The 19,256-nt window shown below is 42.4% G+C and overlaps 1 protein-coding gene across 1 annotated transcript; it reads right to left on the minus strand.

Moving 5' to 3' along the window:
* Positions 1–174: 174 nt before the first annotated feature.
* epc2 (enhancer of polycomb homolog 2) lies at positions 175–18,272 on the minus strand. Its single transcript, XM_084544578.1, has 14 exons — positions 17,468–18,272; positions 9,279–9,438; positions 9,016–9,161; positions 7,672–7,878; positions 7,207–7,355; positions 6,873–7,002; positions 6,580–6,783; positions 6,415–6,498; positions 6,093–6,217; positions 5,418–5,740; positions 5,010–5,143; positions 3,616–3,769; positions 3,113–3,371; positions 175–2,472 (listed from the first exon to the last, which is right to left on the minus strand). Exons 1-14 carry the CDS (start codon positions 17,618–17,620, stop codon positions 2,403–2,405), a joined length of 2,298 nt encoding a protein of 765 aa, XP_084400704.1. The 5' UTR covers positions 17,621–18,272; the 3' UTR covers positions 175–2,402.
* Positions 18,273–19,256: the final 984 nt, after the last annotated feature.

The following is a 19,256-nucleotide window of genomic DNA, read 5'->3' on the forward strand; positions in this document are numbered from 1 at the left end:
TCTTGCTGTTCTCTTCTCTTCTCTCTTTGCTGTTCTCTTCTCTCTTTCTTCTGTCTGTACCCGGCTGGCCTTAGGCAGATGGTCCCTCCATATGAGCTGGGTTCTGCTCGAGGTTTCTTCCTGTTAAAAGGGAGTTTTTCCTGCCACCGTTGCCTTCAGGCTGCTCTGGGGGTTTCAGGCCGGGTTTTTGTAAAGCGTCTTGAGACGATTTGTATTGTTATTGACGCTATATAAATAAAATTGAATCACTGTTCCACCTCTTTAATCCACATCACTGTTCTACCTCTTTACCCCACCTCACTGTTCCACCTCTTTAATCCACCTCACTGTTCCACCTCTTTACTCCACCTCACTGTTCCACCTCTTTAATCCACATCACTGTTCCACCTCTTTAATCCACATCACTTCCACATCACTGTTTTCCCTCTTTACTACACATCACGGTTCCACCTCTTTAATCCACATCACTGTTCCACCTCTTTACTCCACATCACTGTTCCACCTCTTTAATCCACCTCACTGTTCCACCTCTTTAATCCACATCACTTCCACATCACTGTTTTCCCTCTTTACTACACATCACGGTTCCACCTCTTTAATCCACCTCACTGTTCCACCTCTTTAATCCACATCACTGTTCCACCTCTTTACTCCACCTCACTGTTCCACCTCTTTACTCCACATCACTGTTCCACCTCTTTAATCCACCTCACTGTTCCACCTCTTTAATCCACATCACTTCCACATCACTGTTTTCCCTCTTTACTACACATCACGGTTCCACCTCTTTAATCCACCTCACTGTTCCACCTCTACTACACATCACTGTTCCACCTCTTTACTACACATCACTGTTCCACCTCTTTAATCCACATCACTGTTCCACCTCTTTAATCCACATCACTGTTCCACCTCTTTACTACACATCACTGTTCCACCTCTTTAATCCACCTCACTGTTCCACCTCTTTACTACACCTCTTTATTCCACAGACATTTAAATCATCATCTTAAAGGAAACTCCTGTTTTTTACAATCTGGACATTATTTCTGGCATAAAATACGATCGTTTACTCACCTATATAACTTTTGTGTAATTTGAAGTTCTTCAAGAGATAATTAGATCAGCGTATATCCATATAGTGGGAGTGACTGGGGCACCGAAACACAGCCTCTGAATAACTCATTATCTGCCACGAAACTCGTTCAACTCACCAATATTGTGTTAGCGTACGCTAGTGCTATTCCCCGTTGAGTCTGGAGTTACGTGTTATCATCATCTCTGAGCACCACACGCACCTGCGACGGTTAGCTTGTTTACCTGTAATGTGCTACTGCTATGGTTCGTTCACAACCTCAGAATCTGAAAAATATTCAGCCATATTGCAAAAAACTAGCAGTAGCACATTACAGGTAAACAAGCTAACCGTCGCAGGTGCGTGTGGCGCTAACCCTAACCCTTGTTATTTAGAGGCTGTGTTTCGGTGCCCCAGTCACTCCCACTATATGGATATACGCTGATCTAATTATCTCTCGAAGGACTTCAAATTACACAAAATTATATGGGTGAGTAAACGATCGTATTTTATGCCAGAAATAATGTCCAGGTTGTAAAAAACAGTAGTTTCCCTTTAATCTCTGTTTCACTTCTACTTTTAAATGTGCTTTTATTTTCATACTTTATCCTCTGCTGTTCTCAGACGTTTCAAATAAAACATATTTTGATATGTCTCATGCTGCAGGTCTTCTTTAATCTGTAGTCTCTGCTTTCACCTTGTCTCTCTCAAATTAACTGAAAACAAACAAACAAACCCAAAGTCTGCACGGATGAGTTTTTATTTCTGATGAGCTGATGAGATTCTGTCTCTGATAATATAAAAAGCTTCCTGTCACCGCTGCAGACAGATTTTATTTTAATGAGGTTTAAATGAACAGAAGAAGTGAAGACACTCAGAGTTCATCCTGAAACAAAAACATCGACTCAAAGAAAGAAATCTGATTCCATCTCTGGGAAAAAAATAAAAATAAACTACATGTAAACATTACCAATAAATAACCAATCAGAGCGAAGACACCTCACTCATTATGAACCAATCAGAGTGAGACATTGTGGAGTAGAGTCCTGCAGTCACATGATCACCTTGTTTTAGAAACAGACGACCCATTTTACATCAGAGACATTTACAAACTGTACAACAACAACAACAACATTAATAATAATAACGATAAAACAACGTCCTCTCAGTTAAATGTTCTGATTCTTCTGGTTCTGGAGGTCACTGCTGTCACATTCACCAGTCAGACACTGAGGAAGAGCTGATGGGAGGAGCCAAGGCTGGTGGGAGGAGCCGAGGCTGGTGGGAGGAGCCGAGGCTGGTGGGAGGAGCCGGGGTAGATATGATGTTATGTGACCTCCATGGGCAGCGTGGTTTCCGTCAGTCCGTTCAGAAGTCTCTCGGGCTCGTTGGCGTCTCTGAGGACAAACCATGAATTCATGAAACGTGTTGGATGTCATCTTTGAGTTAACTTCTCACTGTATTGCCATGGTAACTGGACCAATCAGATCTGGTGATAAACGTCGTCATTGTTCTGGATGCTGCTGCTCAGTGTTATAATTATTGTTTATGACAGAGTTTAACTTTGAGAGAAGCTACTGACGAGTCTCACATCAGCTTTGAGCCACGTTCACGTAGAAGGTTAAACACTGCAGTTATTGTTAATAGAAAGTACAACATATTAAATATACTTAGTTCACTAACAACTGACTTCATTTTTAATCCTTGGTTTTCAACCCAGTATGAGACCCTGCTCCTGTTTACTGTTTTTTATTGCTTTATTATTTTAATGGTTTGTCTTATGTCCTTGTTCTTACCCATGTACAGCACTTTGTTTTTAAAGTGCTCTATAAATAAAGTTGAGTTGAGTCAGTTGAACTTCAGGTCGTTCACTCGTCTGGATGTGAATAAATGAATTTTAATTATAAGTGTGACTTTAAAATGGCTAATAAAATGAAAGTGTCCCAATCCTGATGGACGCCCAACGCTCTGGGACATGAGTGAGTGTGTTCAGATCACGATCAGATACGTCAGATGCTACAGGTGGGAGGAGTTTACCTGGCCGTGGAGACCTTGGGCACCCGGTCGAGGCTGGCAGCGACAGAAGCGAGCTTTAAGGCAGACGTCGGGGGGGCAGAGGGACGAGCAGCATGGGGGTGGGCCGGAGACACGGCCCCCGCCTGGCTCCTCTGTCTGGGAAGAGACTGATGGGAAGAGGACGAGGACGAACAGGAGGAGGAGGACGAGGACGAAGAGGAGGACCGAGCTGAAAGCCCCGAGCGGCTCAGAGAGGAGGAGCAGGGAGGCTTGGAGGAGCCTGAGGAGAGTTTACATACATGTGAACAACAACACATGACGTCACATGTTAAACACAACAATGTTTTAATGACCGGATTCCAGTGTCGTTACCACGGCAACGTGTTTAATATGATGAGCACACGCGCAGCAAAGCAAAACGGCCGAATACCTGTTACCTGTTTATTCACTTTATGAATGAGTCCAGGGTTCAGGTTTAGTTTTACTAACTCAGTGACTCAGGCTCCGACAGGTGAACCACTCACCTGGAGGGTGGATTCCATTCATGCTGACGGGACCATGAGGAGCAGGAGGAGGAGCAGGAGGAGCAGGAGGAGCGCTGACCACAGCTGAGGCTGCAAACTGAGCACTGGCCGAGTCCAGAGTCTTCCAACCGGACCTGGACTCACCGGACCTGGACTATAGTTCAGACAAGTGTTTAAGCGTGTTACCTGTGCTCTGTGTCACGTGTGTAACAGGTGTGTTACCTGTGCTCTGTGTCACGTGTGTAACAGGTGTGTTACCTGCGCTCTGTGTCACGTGTGTAACAGGTGTGTTACCTGTGCTCTGTGTCACGTGTGTAACAGGTGTGTTACCTGCGCTCTGTGTCACGTGTGTTACCTGTGCTCTGTGTCACGTGTGTAACAGGTGTGTTACCTGCGCTCTGTGTCACGTGTGTTACCTGTGCTGTGTGTCACGTGTGTAACAGGTGTGTTACCTGCGCTCTGTGTCACGTGTGTAACAGGTGTGTTACCTGTGCTCTGTGTCACGTGTGTAACAGGTGTGTTACCTGCGCTCTGTGTCACGTGTGTAACAGGTGTGTTACCTGTGCTCTGTGTCACGTGTGTAACAGGTGTGTTACCTGCGCTCTGTGTCACGTGTGTAACAGGTGTGTTACCTGCGCTCTGTGTCAAGTGTGTTACCTGTGCTCTGTGTCACGTGTGTAACAGGTGTGTTACCTGCGCTCTGTGTCACGTGTGTTACCTGTGCTCTGTGTCACATGTGTAACAGGTGTGTTACCTGTGCTCTGTGTCACGTGTGTAACAGGTGTGTTACCTGCGCTCTGTGTCAAGTGTGTTACCTGTGCTCTGTGTCACGTGTGTAACAGGTGTGTTACCTGCGCTCTGTGTCACGTGTGTAACAGGTGTGTTACCTGCGCTCTGTGTCACGTGTGTTACCTGTGCTCTGTGTCACGTGTGTAACAGGTGTGTTACCTGTGCTCTGTGTCACGTGTGTAACAGGTGTGTTACCTGCGCTCTGTGTCAAGTGTGTTACCTGTGCTCTGTGTCACGTGTGTAACAGGTGTGTTACCTGCGCTCTGTGTCACGTGTGTAACAGGTGTGTTACCTGCGCTCTGTGTCACGTGTGTAACAGGTGTGTTACCTGTGCTCTGTGTCACGTGTGTAACAGGTGTGTTACCTGCGCTCTGTGTCACGTGTGTTACCTGCGCTCTGTGTCACGTGTGTAACAGGTGTGTTACCTGTGCTCTGTGTCACGTGTGTAACAGGTGTGTTACCTGCGCTCTGTGTCACGTGTGTAACAGGTGTGTTACCTGTGCTCTGTGTCACGTGTGTAACAGGTGTGTTACCTGTGCTCTGTGTCACGTGTGTAACAGGTGTGTTACCTGTGCTCTGTGTCACGTGTGTAACAGGTGTGTTACCTGTGCTCTGTGCAGCGCTGTGTGTCTGTATGAGGGGTTGTTGTTCTGTAGTTGCAGCTGTTCCAGCTGTTGTTTCTGCATCTGGACCAGCTGTTGTTGGTGACTGTGGTACTGCTCCTCGGTGATGCCCCCTGCTGGTGGACATACAAACAACACGTATGAAACACTGAAGCTGCTGAAGAGGAGGCGGTTACAGACGACTCTCTGGTGGCTGCAGATATAGCCTGTGGCCTCACAATGTAATGACTGAAACACTAGTCTTTAGCTCAACTCCATGCTAAGCTAAAGACAAACACTAGCTAGCTGCTGCATTGACAGAGACAGGAGGAAACATGGGATCCAGTCAGAACCGATACTTCCTGTCATGTTGGACTCAGATTACATTCTAGTTCATGTCTCAGGACTCACCTGGTCCAGAGTTCAGGACGAGTGGATGACGGCTGATTCTGCTGCTCTCTACTGTAGACACTGTGGTTCTACTGCCCTCCACCCTGTGGTTCTGAGACACTTTGGGTCTGAAGCAAAAACTTCTCAGGGTCTGGATGTTGTTCAGGACTTCAGTCAGGGAGGGGCGAGTGTTTCCTGAGGTCAGGGGAGGCTTCTGGTCCAGTGGTACTGAGTATCCAAGGCAGGTACTGGTCCTGGTCCTAGTTCTGTAAATTGGAGGTGTTAAAGAATCCAACTGCTGCAGCACCGGATCCAGACCTGATGAGGCTCGGTCCAGGATGATCCTGATTGGACGGAAGAAGGTGAGAAGTTAGTGAAGGAGAGAAAAGGTTTCAGCTTTGACTGAACCGGACCCGTCTGGACCCACATCCAGTCACCACAGTAATGTCTCCATCATCATGTCAACGTTGGTCCAGAATTCAGGTCAAAAACCTGTTTAAGATTTAAACCCAGCTTCCTGAGAGCAGATCATTCATATCAGGTTTATCGTGATCTAATGTTGACTTCATGCAGAGATTAGCTGACAGGAAATGGACCAGCACCGACCCAGAACCTTTACCTGACACCTACATCAACCCCTGCCTCTGAGTTTTTAACTAGGACTATATCTGAAGGACAGTTAGGAGGTCTGATCACCTGCCCCCTCGCCCCATCCTGCGCCGGCTCAACCCGGTCCAATGGGGAGGCAGTTCAGTCAGAGAGTGACGGAGACACTGAGGGAGGTGTTCTGGGTCGTCGTCTCCACCCGTCGGCTCCACAGGCTTCAGAAACAAACACAGGTCGAACAATCAGTGTTTATCCAACAGTCCACGTTCATAGTTAATGAGCTGCTGAGTCACCATCATATGTGATTATCTGCTAATGTGAGATGAGCTGAGGATACCGTTAGCTAGCATAGCACTGGTGCCTGATATTAACCACATGATCACATGGTCTCATTGTCTCAGGAGGAACTCACAGACAGATACTGGCAGCCGGCTCTCCTCCTGAACACAAAGACTCCATCAGGATCGTTCTCGTCATCTGGAGAACATGGAGGAGACTGAGGAGAGGAACACATCCAGTATCAACCACAGCTGGACAACATCTGTACAACCTGCAATCAGACAGATGTGATGCTAACCAGCGGCGCGATTGGACTGTCGTCCTCTCCTGAGCTGTGGAAGTCGTACTGTCTAATGTCAGCCTGGTTGACGGTGTAGAGACCAGGCGGTCGGCCGGGACATCTCTGTGGAGGGTACAACCTGTCCCGTCTGAAGTTCTTCTTCTTCTGTCGGATCAGGTCGAAGGGAAGCTCGTCTCTGTCGCAGAGCGTCTTTTTCTGAGGCTAAAACCAGAACACATTCTGATTATTCCACCAATGCTTAGTTCATCTGTGGAGGAACAGCTCCCCCTGCTGCTCATTCATAGAACTACCTTGATCCTGGACTCAGCTTTGAGTCTGGAGCCGTTGATCAGAGTCGTTGAGGTGCAGTACGCTGGCTTCTCCACCAGGGGGACGGACACGTCTCTGAGGACATCTCCACTGAAGTCTCCCATCTGATACCTGGACACAGGAACACATCAGCTCCCCTCCACCATCTCCAGGTCTCCTCCTCCCCCTCAACTCCCCCCCCCCCTCCCCTCCAGGTTTCTTCCCCGTCCCCCCTCCTCCCCTCCAGGTTTCTCCCAGCCCCCTCCCCCTCCTCCCCTCCAGGTTTCTCCCCCCCCCCCCCCACTCCTCCCCTCCAGGTTTCTCCCCCCTCCTCACCTCCTCTCCACCACCTCCAGGGTGAGGTGCAGCAGCTCCCTCTTGGACTTCTCTCTCCTCTTGATCATCTCCAGGATGGTGACTGTCCGACTGAACTCTCTCCTCAGTCTCAGCATCTTCTCGTACGACGCCTCGTCATTCTTACGGTTCTGAGACACAACAGAGACATTAGAAACACATCAGACACACTAGAGACACAACAGTGACATTAGAGACACATCAGAGACACATCAGACACAACAGACACATCAGACACACATCAGAGACACATCAGATCTAGAAGTTCCTGAAGCACAGAATTTCTAGAGGCTGACTTTATCCGGCTTTGCCTAGACCGGACCGGATCGGACCAGACCGGATCGAACCAGACCAGACCAGACAGGAAGACAGACACACAGAGCCAGACTGGACCGAACAGAACCAGACGCTGCACACAGACACCCAAGAGAAGAGAGGAGCTCTGACCTTCCTGGTCTGCATCTTCTCAGTTCTCCGTCTGAAGGCCACGTAGGCGTCGTTGTTGGTGGATCCGTCTCTCTTCTCCTGTTTGATGTGAGGAATCAGGGACGGACCTCGACAGTTCTTCCTCTTCCTCACCCAGTAATCGTACACAGACTTCAGCAAGTAGTCGTCCTCATTCAGCAGCAGCTTGGCCTCCGCCAGCGACACCAGCTGAAACCACAGATCAGCAGTTAGTCGTCCACCAACAGTGGAACACGTTGAACACGTGATCCGAGTTCAACCATCACAACCGTAAGTTTGAGAGGAATAATAAACCTGAAGGACAGAGGAGAGAGTAGGAACCCTACCCCCCGACCCCTGACCCACAGAGAGTAGGAACCCTAACCCCCCGACCCCTGACCCACAGAGAGTAGGAACCCTACCCCCCCGACCCCTGACCCACAGAGAGTAGGAACCCTACCCCCCCGACCCCTGACCCACAGAGAGTAGGAACCCTACCCCCCCGACCCCTGACCAACAGAGAGGTGGAACCCTACCCCCCGACCCCTGACCCACAGAGAGGTGGAACCCTACCCCCTGACCCACAGAGAGTAGGAACCCTACCCCCCGACCCCTGACCCACAGAGAGTAGGAACCCTAACCCCCCCGACCCCTGACCAACAGAGAGGTGGAACCCTACCCCCCGACCCCTGACCCACAGAGAGGTGGAACCCTACCCCCTGACCCACAGAGAGTAGGAACCCTAACCCCCCGACCCCTGACCCACAGAGAAGTGGAACCCTACCCCCGACTCCTGACCCACAGAGAAGAGGAACCCTACCCCCAACCCCTGACCCACAGAGAGTAGGAACCCAACCCCCGATCCCTGACCCAAAGAGAAAAGGAACCTCTGTAACCCACAGATGCTCTGTGATGTTCTGTTAACTCTCTGTGGTTCCTGTCATAGCATCGAGATCAGCTGAGATCTGTTTGGAGCTAATGACTCCAGGTGAAGACAGGTGTGGACGTAGTAAACACACAAACTCCAACCTCAGAGCCAGTTTAGTCACATTGATCGATCCATCTCCACAGACACCAGGATAGTTGACTCCACCCTTTACAGTCTGAAGAGTGTTTATCAACAGGGTTTCCACCCCATCCACCACCTCCACCCCCAGCTCTGCCCCCAGACCAAGCTTCTATCAGGAAACACGGTAAAGACAGTCAGCACCATGCAGACATTACAGGTGGAGCACAGGTGGAGCAAGTCTCTGAACACTCAACCTTCCAGGACCAATGAGGCCATGTCGTCAGTTAGCTAACCTCCAGGGGTGGAGGCCTCAGTGTTGGGTGGTGTCTCCGAGTTACCTGCTGAGTGCTGGCCTTCTCCAGCCGGTCCACCATGGTCTCAAACTGCAGAGGTCTCAGCTCCATCTTCCTGTTCAGCCGGTTGAGCAATGTCTCGTCCTCAGAGTCCATGTCGTAGTCTGGCTGCTCCAGGTCCAGACCCAGGGCTGTGGAGGACAGATAGAAGACAGGTGAAGGAATAGGTGGAGGACAGGTAGGAGACAGGTGGAGGAAAGGTGGAGGACAGGTAGGGAACCGGTAGAAGACAGGTGGAGAACACTCACGCTGTATGTGGATGAGCTGCTTAGGAACCTTGACCTCTCCTTTGTACAGTCGGTCGTAGTAGGTGGTGTTGCTCTCTGCTTCAGGTACAGGGATCACCATGTTCTCCTTCTTCTCCCTGAACACCTGCTGGGCGGAGATCGCCCTCTGGAGGTGGTGCTCCTGAAACACACAACAGGGACAGAGTCTGAACCTGGTCTCAGTCCATGACTCCCAGATCCCTCCACTACCTGTCCATGAATCCTCCACTGACCCTACGACCCTCCACTCACAGTACACATTATAACACTAACACTGTGAACACTATGAACACTAACACTATGAACACTAACACTATGAACACTATGACCACTAACACTATGAACACTAACACTATGAACACTAACACTATGAACACTATGAACACTAACACTATGAACACTAACACTATGAACACTATGAACACTATGAACACTAACACTATGAACACTAACACTGTGAACACTGTGAACACTAACACTATGAACACTATGAACACTAACACTATGAACACTAACACTATGAACACTAACACTATGAACACTATGAACACTAACACTATGAACACTATGAACACTAACACAATGAACACTAACACTATGAACACTATGAACACTAACACTATGAACACTAACACTATGAACACTATGACCACTAACACTTGGAACACTATGAATACTATGAACACTAACACTATGAACACTAACACTATGAACACTATGAACACTAACACTATGAACACTATGAACACTATGAACACTAACACTATGAACACTATGAACACTAACACTATGAACACTAACACTATGAACACTATGAACACTAACACTATGAACACTAACACTATGAACACTAACACTATGAACACTATGAACACTAACACTATGAACACTAACACTATGAACACTAACACTATGAACACTATGAATACTATGAACACTAACACTATGACCACTAACACTATGAACACTATGAATACTATGAACACTAACACTATGAACACTATGAACACTAACACTATGAACACTATGAACACTATGAACACTATGAACACTAACACTATGAACACTATGAACACTAACACTATGAACACTAACACTGTGAACACTATGAACACTAACACTATGAACACTATGAACACTATGAATACTATGAACACTATGAACACTATGAACACTATGAACACTAACACTATGAACACTATGAACACTAACACTATGAACACTATGAACACTATGAATACTAACACTATGAACACTATGAACACTATGAATACTATGAACACTAACACTATGAACACTATGAACACTATGAATACTAACACTATGAATACTAACACTATGAACACTATGAACACTAACACTATGAACACTATGAACACTATGAACACTATGAACACTATGAACACTAACACTATGAACACTAACACTATGAACACTATGAACACTATGAATACTATGAACACTAACACTATGAACACTATGAACACTATGAACACTATGAACACTAACACTATGAACACTATGAACACTAACACTATGAACACTATGAACACTAACACTATGAACACTATGAACACTATGAACACTATGAACACTAACACTATGAACACTATGAACACTATGAATACTAACACTATGAACACTATGAACACTATGAATACTATGAACACTAACACTATGAACACTATGAACACTAACACTATGAACACTATGAACACTATGAATACTAACACTATGAACACTAACACTATGAACACTATGAACACTAACACTATGAACACTATGAACACTAACACTATGAACACTAACACTATGAACACTAACACTATGAACACTATGAACACTATGAATACTATGAACACTAACACTATGAACACTAACACTATGAACACTATGAACACTATGAACACTATGAACACTAACACTATGAACACTATGAACACTAACACTATGAACACTATGAACACTAACACTATGAACACTATGAACACTATGAACACTATGAACACTAACACTATGAACACTATGAACACTATGAACACTAACACTATGAACACTATGAACACTAACACAATGAACACTAACACTATGAACACTATGAACACTAACACTATGAACACTAACACTATGAACACTAACACTATGAATACTAACACTATGAACACTATGAACACTAACACTATGAACACTATGAACACTAACACTATGAACACTATGAACACTAACACTATGAACACTATGAACACTAACACTATGAACACTAACACTATGAACACTATGAACACTAACACTATGAACACTAACACTATGAACACTATGAACACTAACACTATGAACACTATGAACACTAACACTATGAACACTATGAACACTAACACTAACACTATGAACACTATGAACACTAACACTATGAACACTAACACTATGAACACTATGAACACTATGACCACTATGAACACTATGAACACTATGAACACTAACACTATAAACACTAACACTATGAACACTATGAACACTAACACTATGAACACTAACACTATGAACACTAACACTATGAACACTATGAACACTAACACTATGAACACTAACACTATGAACACTATGAACACTAACACTATGAACACTATGAACACTAACACTATGAACACTATGAACACTATGAACACTAACACTAACACTATGAACACTATGAACACTAACACTATGAACACTAACACTATGAACACTATGACCACTATGAACACTATGAACACTATGAACACTATAAACACTAACACTATGAACACTATGAACACTAACACTATGAACACTAACACTATGAACACTAACACTATGAACACTATGAACACTAACACTATGAACACTAACACTATGAACACTATGAACACTAACACTATGAACACTAACACTATGAACACTATGAACACTAACACTATGAACACTAACACTATGAACACTATGAACACTAACACTATGAACACTATGAACACTATGAACACTAACACTATGAACACTATGAACACTAACACTATGAACACTAACACTATGAACACTATGAACACTAACACTATGAACACTATGAACACTAACACTATGAACACTAACACTATGAACACTAACACTATGAACACTAACACTATGAACACTATGAACACTAACACTATGAACACTAACACTATGAACACTAACACTATGAACACTATGAACACTAACACAATGAACACTATGAACACTAACACTATGAACACTATGAACACTAACACTATGAACACTAACACTATGAACACTATGAACACTAACACTATGAACACTAACACTATGAACACTATGAACACTAACACTATGAACACTATGAACACTAACACTATGAACACTAACACTATGAACACTAACACTATGAACACTATGAACACTAACACTATGAACACTAACACTATGAACACTAACACTATGAACACTATGAACACTAACACTATGAACACTATGAACACTAACACTATGAACACTAACACTATGAACACTAACACTATGAACACTAACACAATGAACACTATGAACACTAACACTATGAACACTATGAACACTAACACTATGAACACTATGAACACTAACACTATGAACACTAACACAATGAACACTATGAACACTAACACTATGAACACTATGAACACTAACACTATGAACACTATGAACACTATGAACACTATGAACACTAACACTATGAACACTATGAACACTAACACTATGAACACTATGAACACTATGAACACTATGAACACTAACACTATGAACACTATGAACACTAACACTATGAATACTATGAACACTATGAACACTATGAATACTATGAACACTATGAACACTAACACTATGAATACTAACACTATGAACACTATGAACACTATGAACACTAACACTATGAACACTATGAACACTATGAATACTATGAACACTATGAATACTATGAACACTATGAACACTATGAATACTATGAACACTATGAATACTATGAACACTAACACTATGAACACTAACACTATGAACACTATGAACACTAACACTATGAACACTATGAACACTATGAACACTATGAACACTATGAACACTATGAATACTATGAACACTAACACTATGAATACTAACACTATGAACACTATGAACACTATGAACACTAACACTATGAATACTAACACTATGAACACTATGAACACTAACACTATGAATACTAACACTATGAACACTATGAACACTAACACTATGAATACTATGAACACTAACACTACTAACACTACTAACACTACTAACACTATGAACACTAACACTATGAACACTATGAACACTATGAACACTAACACTATGAACACTATGAACACTATGAACACTAACACTATGAACACTATGAACACTAACACTATGAACACTATGAACACTATGAACACTAACACTATGAACACTATGAACACTATGAACACTAACACTAACACTATGAACACTATGAACACTAACACTATGAACACTAACACTATGAACACTAACACTATGAACACTAACACTATGAACACTATGAACACTATGAACACTAACACTATGAACACTAACACTATGAACACTATGACCACTATGAACACTATGAACACTAACACTATGAACACTATGAACACTAACACTATGAACACTAACACTATGAACACTAACACTATGAACACTATGACCACTATGAACACTATGAACACTAACACTATGAACACTATGAACACTAACACTATGACCACTATGAACACTAACACTATGACCACTATGAACACTATGAACACTAACACTATGAACACTATGAACACTAACACTATGAACACTAACACTATGAACACTATGACCACTATGAACACTAACACTATGAACACTATGAACACTATGAACACTATGAACACTAACACTATGAACACTATGAACACTAACACTATGAACACTATGAACACTAACACTATGAACACTATGAACACTAACACTATGAACACTATGAACACTATGAACACTATGAACACTAACACTATGAACACTATGAACACTAACACTATGAACACTATGAACACTAACACTATGAACACTATGAACACTAACACTATGAACACTAACACTATGAACACTAACACTATGAACACTATGACCACTATGAACACTATGAACACTAACACTATAAACACTAACACTATAAACACTAACACTATGAACACTATGAACACTAACACTATGAACACTAACACTATGAACACTATGACCACTATGAACACTATGAACACTAACACTATGAACACTATGAACACTAACACTATAAACACTAACACTATGAACACTATGAACACTAACACTATGAACACTATGAACACTAACACTATGAACACTAACACTATGAACACTATGAACACTAACACTATGAACACTAACACTATGAACACTATGAACACTAACACTATGAACACTAACACTATGAACACTATGAACACTAACACTATGAACACTAACACTATGAACACTAACACTATGAACACTATGAACACTAACACTATGAACACTATGAACACTAACACTATGAACACTAACACTATGAACACTAACACTATGAACACTATGAACACTAACACTATGAACACTAACACTATGAACACTATGAACACTAACACTATGAACACTAACACTATGAACACTAACACAATGAACACTATGAACACTAACACTATGAACACTATGAACACTAACACTATGAACACTAACACTATGAACACTATGAACACTAACACTATGAACACTATGAACACTAACACTATGAACACTATGAACACTAACACTATGAACACTAACACTATGAACACTAACACTATGAACACTATGAACACTAACACTATGAACACTATGAACACTAACACTATGAACACTAACACTATGAACACTATGAACACTATGAACACTAACACTATGAACACTATGAACACTATGAACACTATGAATACTAACACTATGAACACTAACACTATGAACACTAACACTATGAACACTATGAACACTAACACTATGAACACTAACACTATGAACACTATGAACACTAACACTATGAACACTATGAACACTAACACTATGAACACTAACACTATGAACACTATGAACACTAACACTATAAACACTATGAACACTAACACTATGAACACTAACACTATGAACACTATGAACACTAACACTATGAACACTATGAACACTATGAACACTATGAACACTAACACTATGAACACTATGAACACTAACACTATGAACACTAACACTATGAACACTAACACTATGAACACTATGAACACTATGAACACTATGAACACTAACACTATGAACACTATGAACACTAACACTATGAACACTAACACTATGAACACTATGAACACTAACACTATGAACACTAACACTATGAACACTATGAACACTAACACTATGAACACTAACACTATGAACACTAACACTATGAACACTATGAACACTAACACTATGAACACTATGAACACTAACACTATGAACACTAACACTATGAACACTATGAACACTAACACTATGAACACTATGAACACTAACACTATGAACACTAACACTATGAACACTATGAACACTAACACTATAAACACTATGAACACTAACACTATGAACACTAACACTATGAACACTATGAACACTATGAACACTAACACTATGAACACTATGAACACTATGAACACTAACACTATGAACACTATGAACACTAACACTATGAACACTAACACTATGAACACTAACACTATGAACACTATGAACACTATGAACACTATGAACACTAACACTATGAACACTATGAACACTAACACTATGAACACTATGAACACTAACACTATGAACACTAACACTATGAACACTATGAACACTAACACTATGAACACTAACACTATGAACACTAACACTATGAACACTATGAACACTAACACTATGAACACTATGAACACTAACACTATGAACACTATGAATACTAACACTATGAACACTAACACTATGAACACTAACACTATGAACACTAACACTATGAACACTATGAACACTAACACTATGAACACTATGAACACTAACACTATGAACACTAACACTATGAACACTAACACTATGAACACTAACACTATGAACACTATGAACACTATGAACACTAACACTATGAACACTATGAACACTATGAATACTAACACTATGAACACTAACACTATGAACACTAACACTATGAACACTATGAACACTAACACTATGAACACTATGAACACTAACACTATGAACACTAACACTATGAACACTATGAACACTAACACTATGAACACTATGAACACTAACACTATGAACACTAACACTATGAACACTATGAACACTAACACTATAAACACTATGAACACTAACACTATGAACACTAACACTATGAACACTATGAACACTAACACTATGAACACTATGAACACTATGAACACTAACACTATGAACACTATGAACACTAACACTATGAACACTAACACTATGAACACTAACACTATGAACACTAACACTATGAACACTATGAACACTATGAACACTATGAACACTAACACTATGAACACTATGAACACTAACACTATGAACACTAACACTATGAACACTATGAACACTAACACTATGAACACTAACACTATGAACACTAACACTATGAACACTATGAACACTATGAACACTAACACTATGAACACTATGAACACTTAGACTATGAACACTAACACTATGAACACTAACACTATGAACACTAACAGTTTGGACACCCCTCCATTAAACTCACTCAACATGTGTTTTTCGCGACTAAACTGAGAATAACGCAGCAGCTAGCAGCTAACAGCTAGCGGTGCGTGGTTCGTTACCATGACAACCACCTACAAACATAAACGTCACAGAACACTGAGCGCTCAAACGTCACTGGCGCTACGCAGACGGCGCACGCAGAGCGTAGGCTTCACGTAACCTGCGTACGTTCATGTGTGCGGTCGCTCCTCGCTCACTACGTACGGACAGAACTGTACGTAAACACGTCATGAATCCCACCGAGCACAGAGCTAACGCTAACAGCCGGAGAAAGAGTTTAAATTAAAACGAGTCCGTACCAGCTCTTCTTCTTTCTCCATCCCGGTGGGCATCTGCGGGACGGCCCGGTTGATCGACACGCAGTCCGTCAGGTCCGGCAGGTCTCTGTTGCGGTAAACCGGGAGCGGTTTGGCGGCGTCTAGCGCTCGCGCCCGGAACGAGAGTTTACTCATTGTTTGCGCCAAATCAGAGACAATCCGAGGAACCGTGAATCCCGACACCAACCCGCCGTGAATCCGCTCCGGACGCGACTGTGTCCGCCGCAGCACGGTTCATCCGCGTCAGCTTCTCCGATCACCGGCGGCAGAACTCATCGGTGTGCGAGTTTAACCGGACGTAGCGGCCGCTTCTTCTGGCTGCTCTGCTCCCTGCGCCGCGGAAAACATGGCGGACATTTCCACACCAGCGGCGGAGCGATCCCATCAGCCACCGCGGCACAAAAAAACACGCGGACTGATGGAGCGCGCGCGCGCAGCTCGTGGAAGCAACTTTAAGGATCAATTAATTAATTAATCAACGACTATGTTTGTTTTTCATTAAATAACGAACATATGACTTCACCAACTCAAAATGTTTTTCTCAAAGCTCATTAATTATTTATTTGTAAAGTTTATCCCACCATTCTCCACACTGTACATACAGAATGTCTTTATATTTTCTAGTTATTTCTCCTCCCTTTATTTTCTCAGAGTATGGTCATTCTTTTGTGTATTTGTGTTTTCTGATAACCTTTTCCCTGCTCAAAGTTGTCACTGTCTTTCTGTATTTATATTTTTTTGCCAAATTCTGTGCGACTGGAACAAGGAAATGTCCCACATGTGGGATTAAATAAAAGTCTTATGTCTAATGTCTAATTATTCATTAAGAGGAAATATTAATAAAATCATCTTTTTGTTTTTTGTCTTATTTTAATAAAATTATTGAAATAATTAAAATAATCTGATGTTTTGTTTTTTGTGATTAAAATCATGACATCTACATGTTTTGTTTTGTTCTATTCGTGAATTTATAACTTTTATGTTTATCAGTCAAACCTGAACACGTTGCGTCCTGCAGGTGGCGCTAACGGGCCGTGACCTGCAGGTGGCGCTAACGGGCCGTGACCTGCAGGTGGCGCTAACGGGCCGTGACCTGCAGGTGGCGCTAACGGGCCGTGACCGACAGAATCACAGTCAACTGATCAATAACGTACCTGAGAGATGAGGCCAGGTAGAGACTCTGTCCTGGCTGCATGTGACCTTCATGATGATGATGATGATGATGATGAAGCTCATACAGCTGATACTCTCTAAAGTCAGATTCGAACGTCACATCTCTGATCACTTCTCTTTTATTCTTTATTTCAATAATTAACAACTGACTCTAATGATTTTCAGCCGTCGTCATTCTTTCATTTCTAATATGTTCAATCAATCAATCTTTATTTATAAAGCACTTTAAAAACAACAAAGTTGTCCAAAGTGCTGTACACGGACATAAGAATATAAAAACACATAGAAAAATTAGAAACAAGATTAAATTCATAAAACTAATCAAACAATATAAACAATAAGAACCAACATCTCATGCTGAGTTAAAAGCCAAAGAGACAAAATGTGTTTTAAGAGAGGATTTAAAATGAGGAAGAGTCCGATGGGCAAAGGCAAAGACTCGGTCACCTCTCATCGTCCTCTTTGTCTTTGGGACAACCAACATGGACCTCCAAATAAAAGGACTGAAGCTGTGATCACCCCATGTTTACTGTGTTTGTAGATGTCCTCTTGTATGTTATGGAGCTTCTATCAGTAACTCATGCTCAGCCTCATGGAT

The sequence above is a fragment of the Chelon labrosus genome (assembly GCF_963514085.1).
Source record: "Chelon labrosus genome assembly, chromosome: 5".
NCBI classification, from domain to species: domain Eukaryota; kingdom Metazoa; phylum Chordata; class Actinopteri; order Mugiliformes; family Mugilidae; genus Chelon; species Chelon labrosus.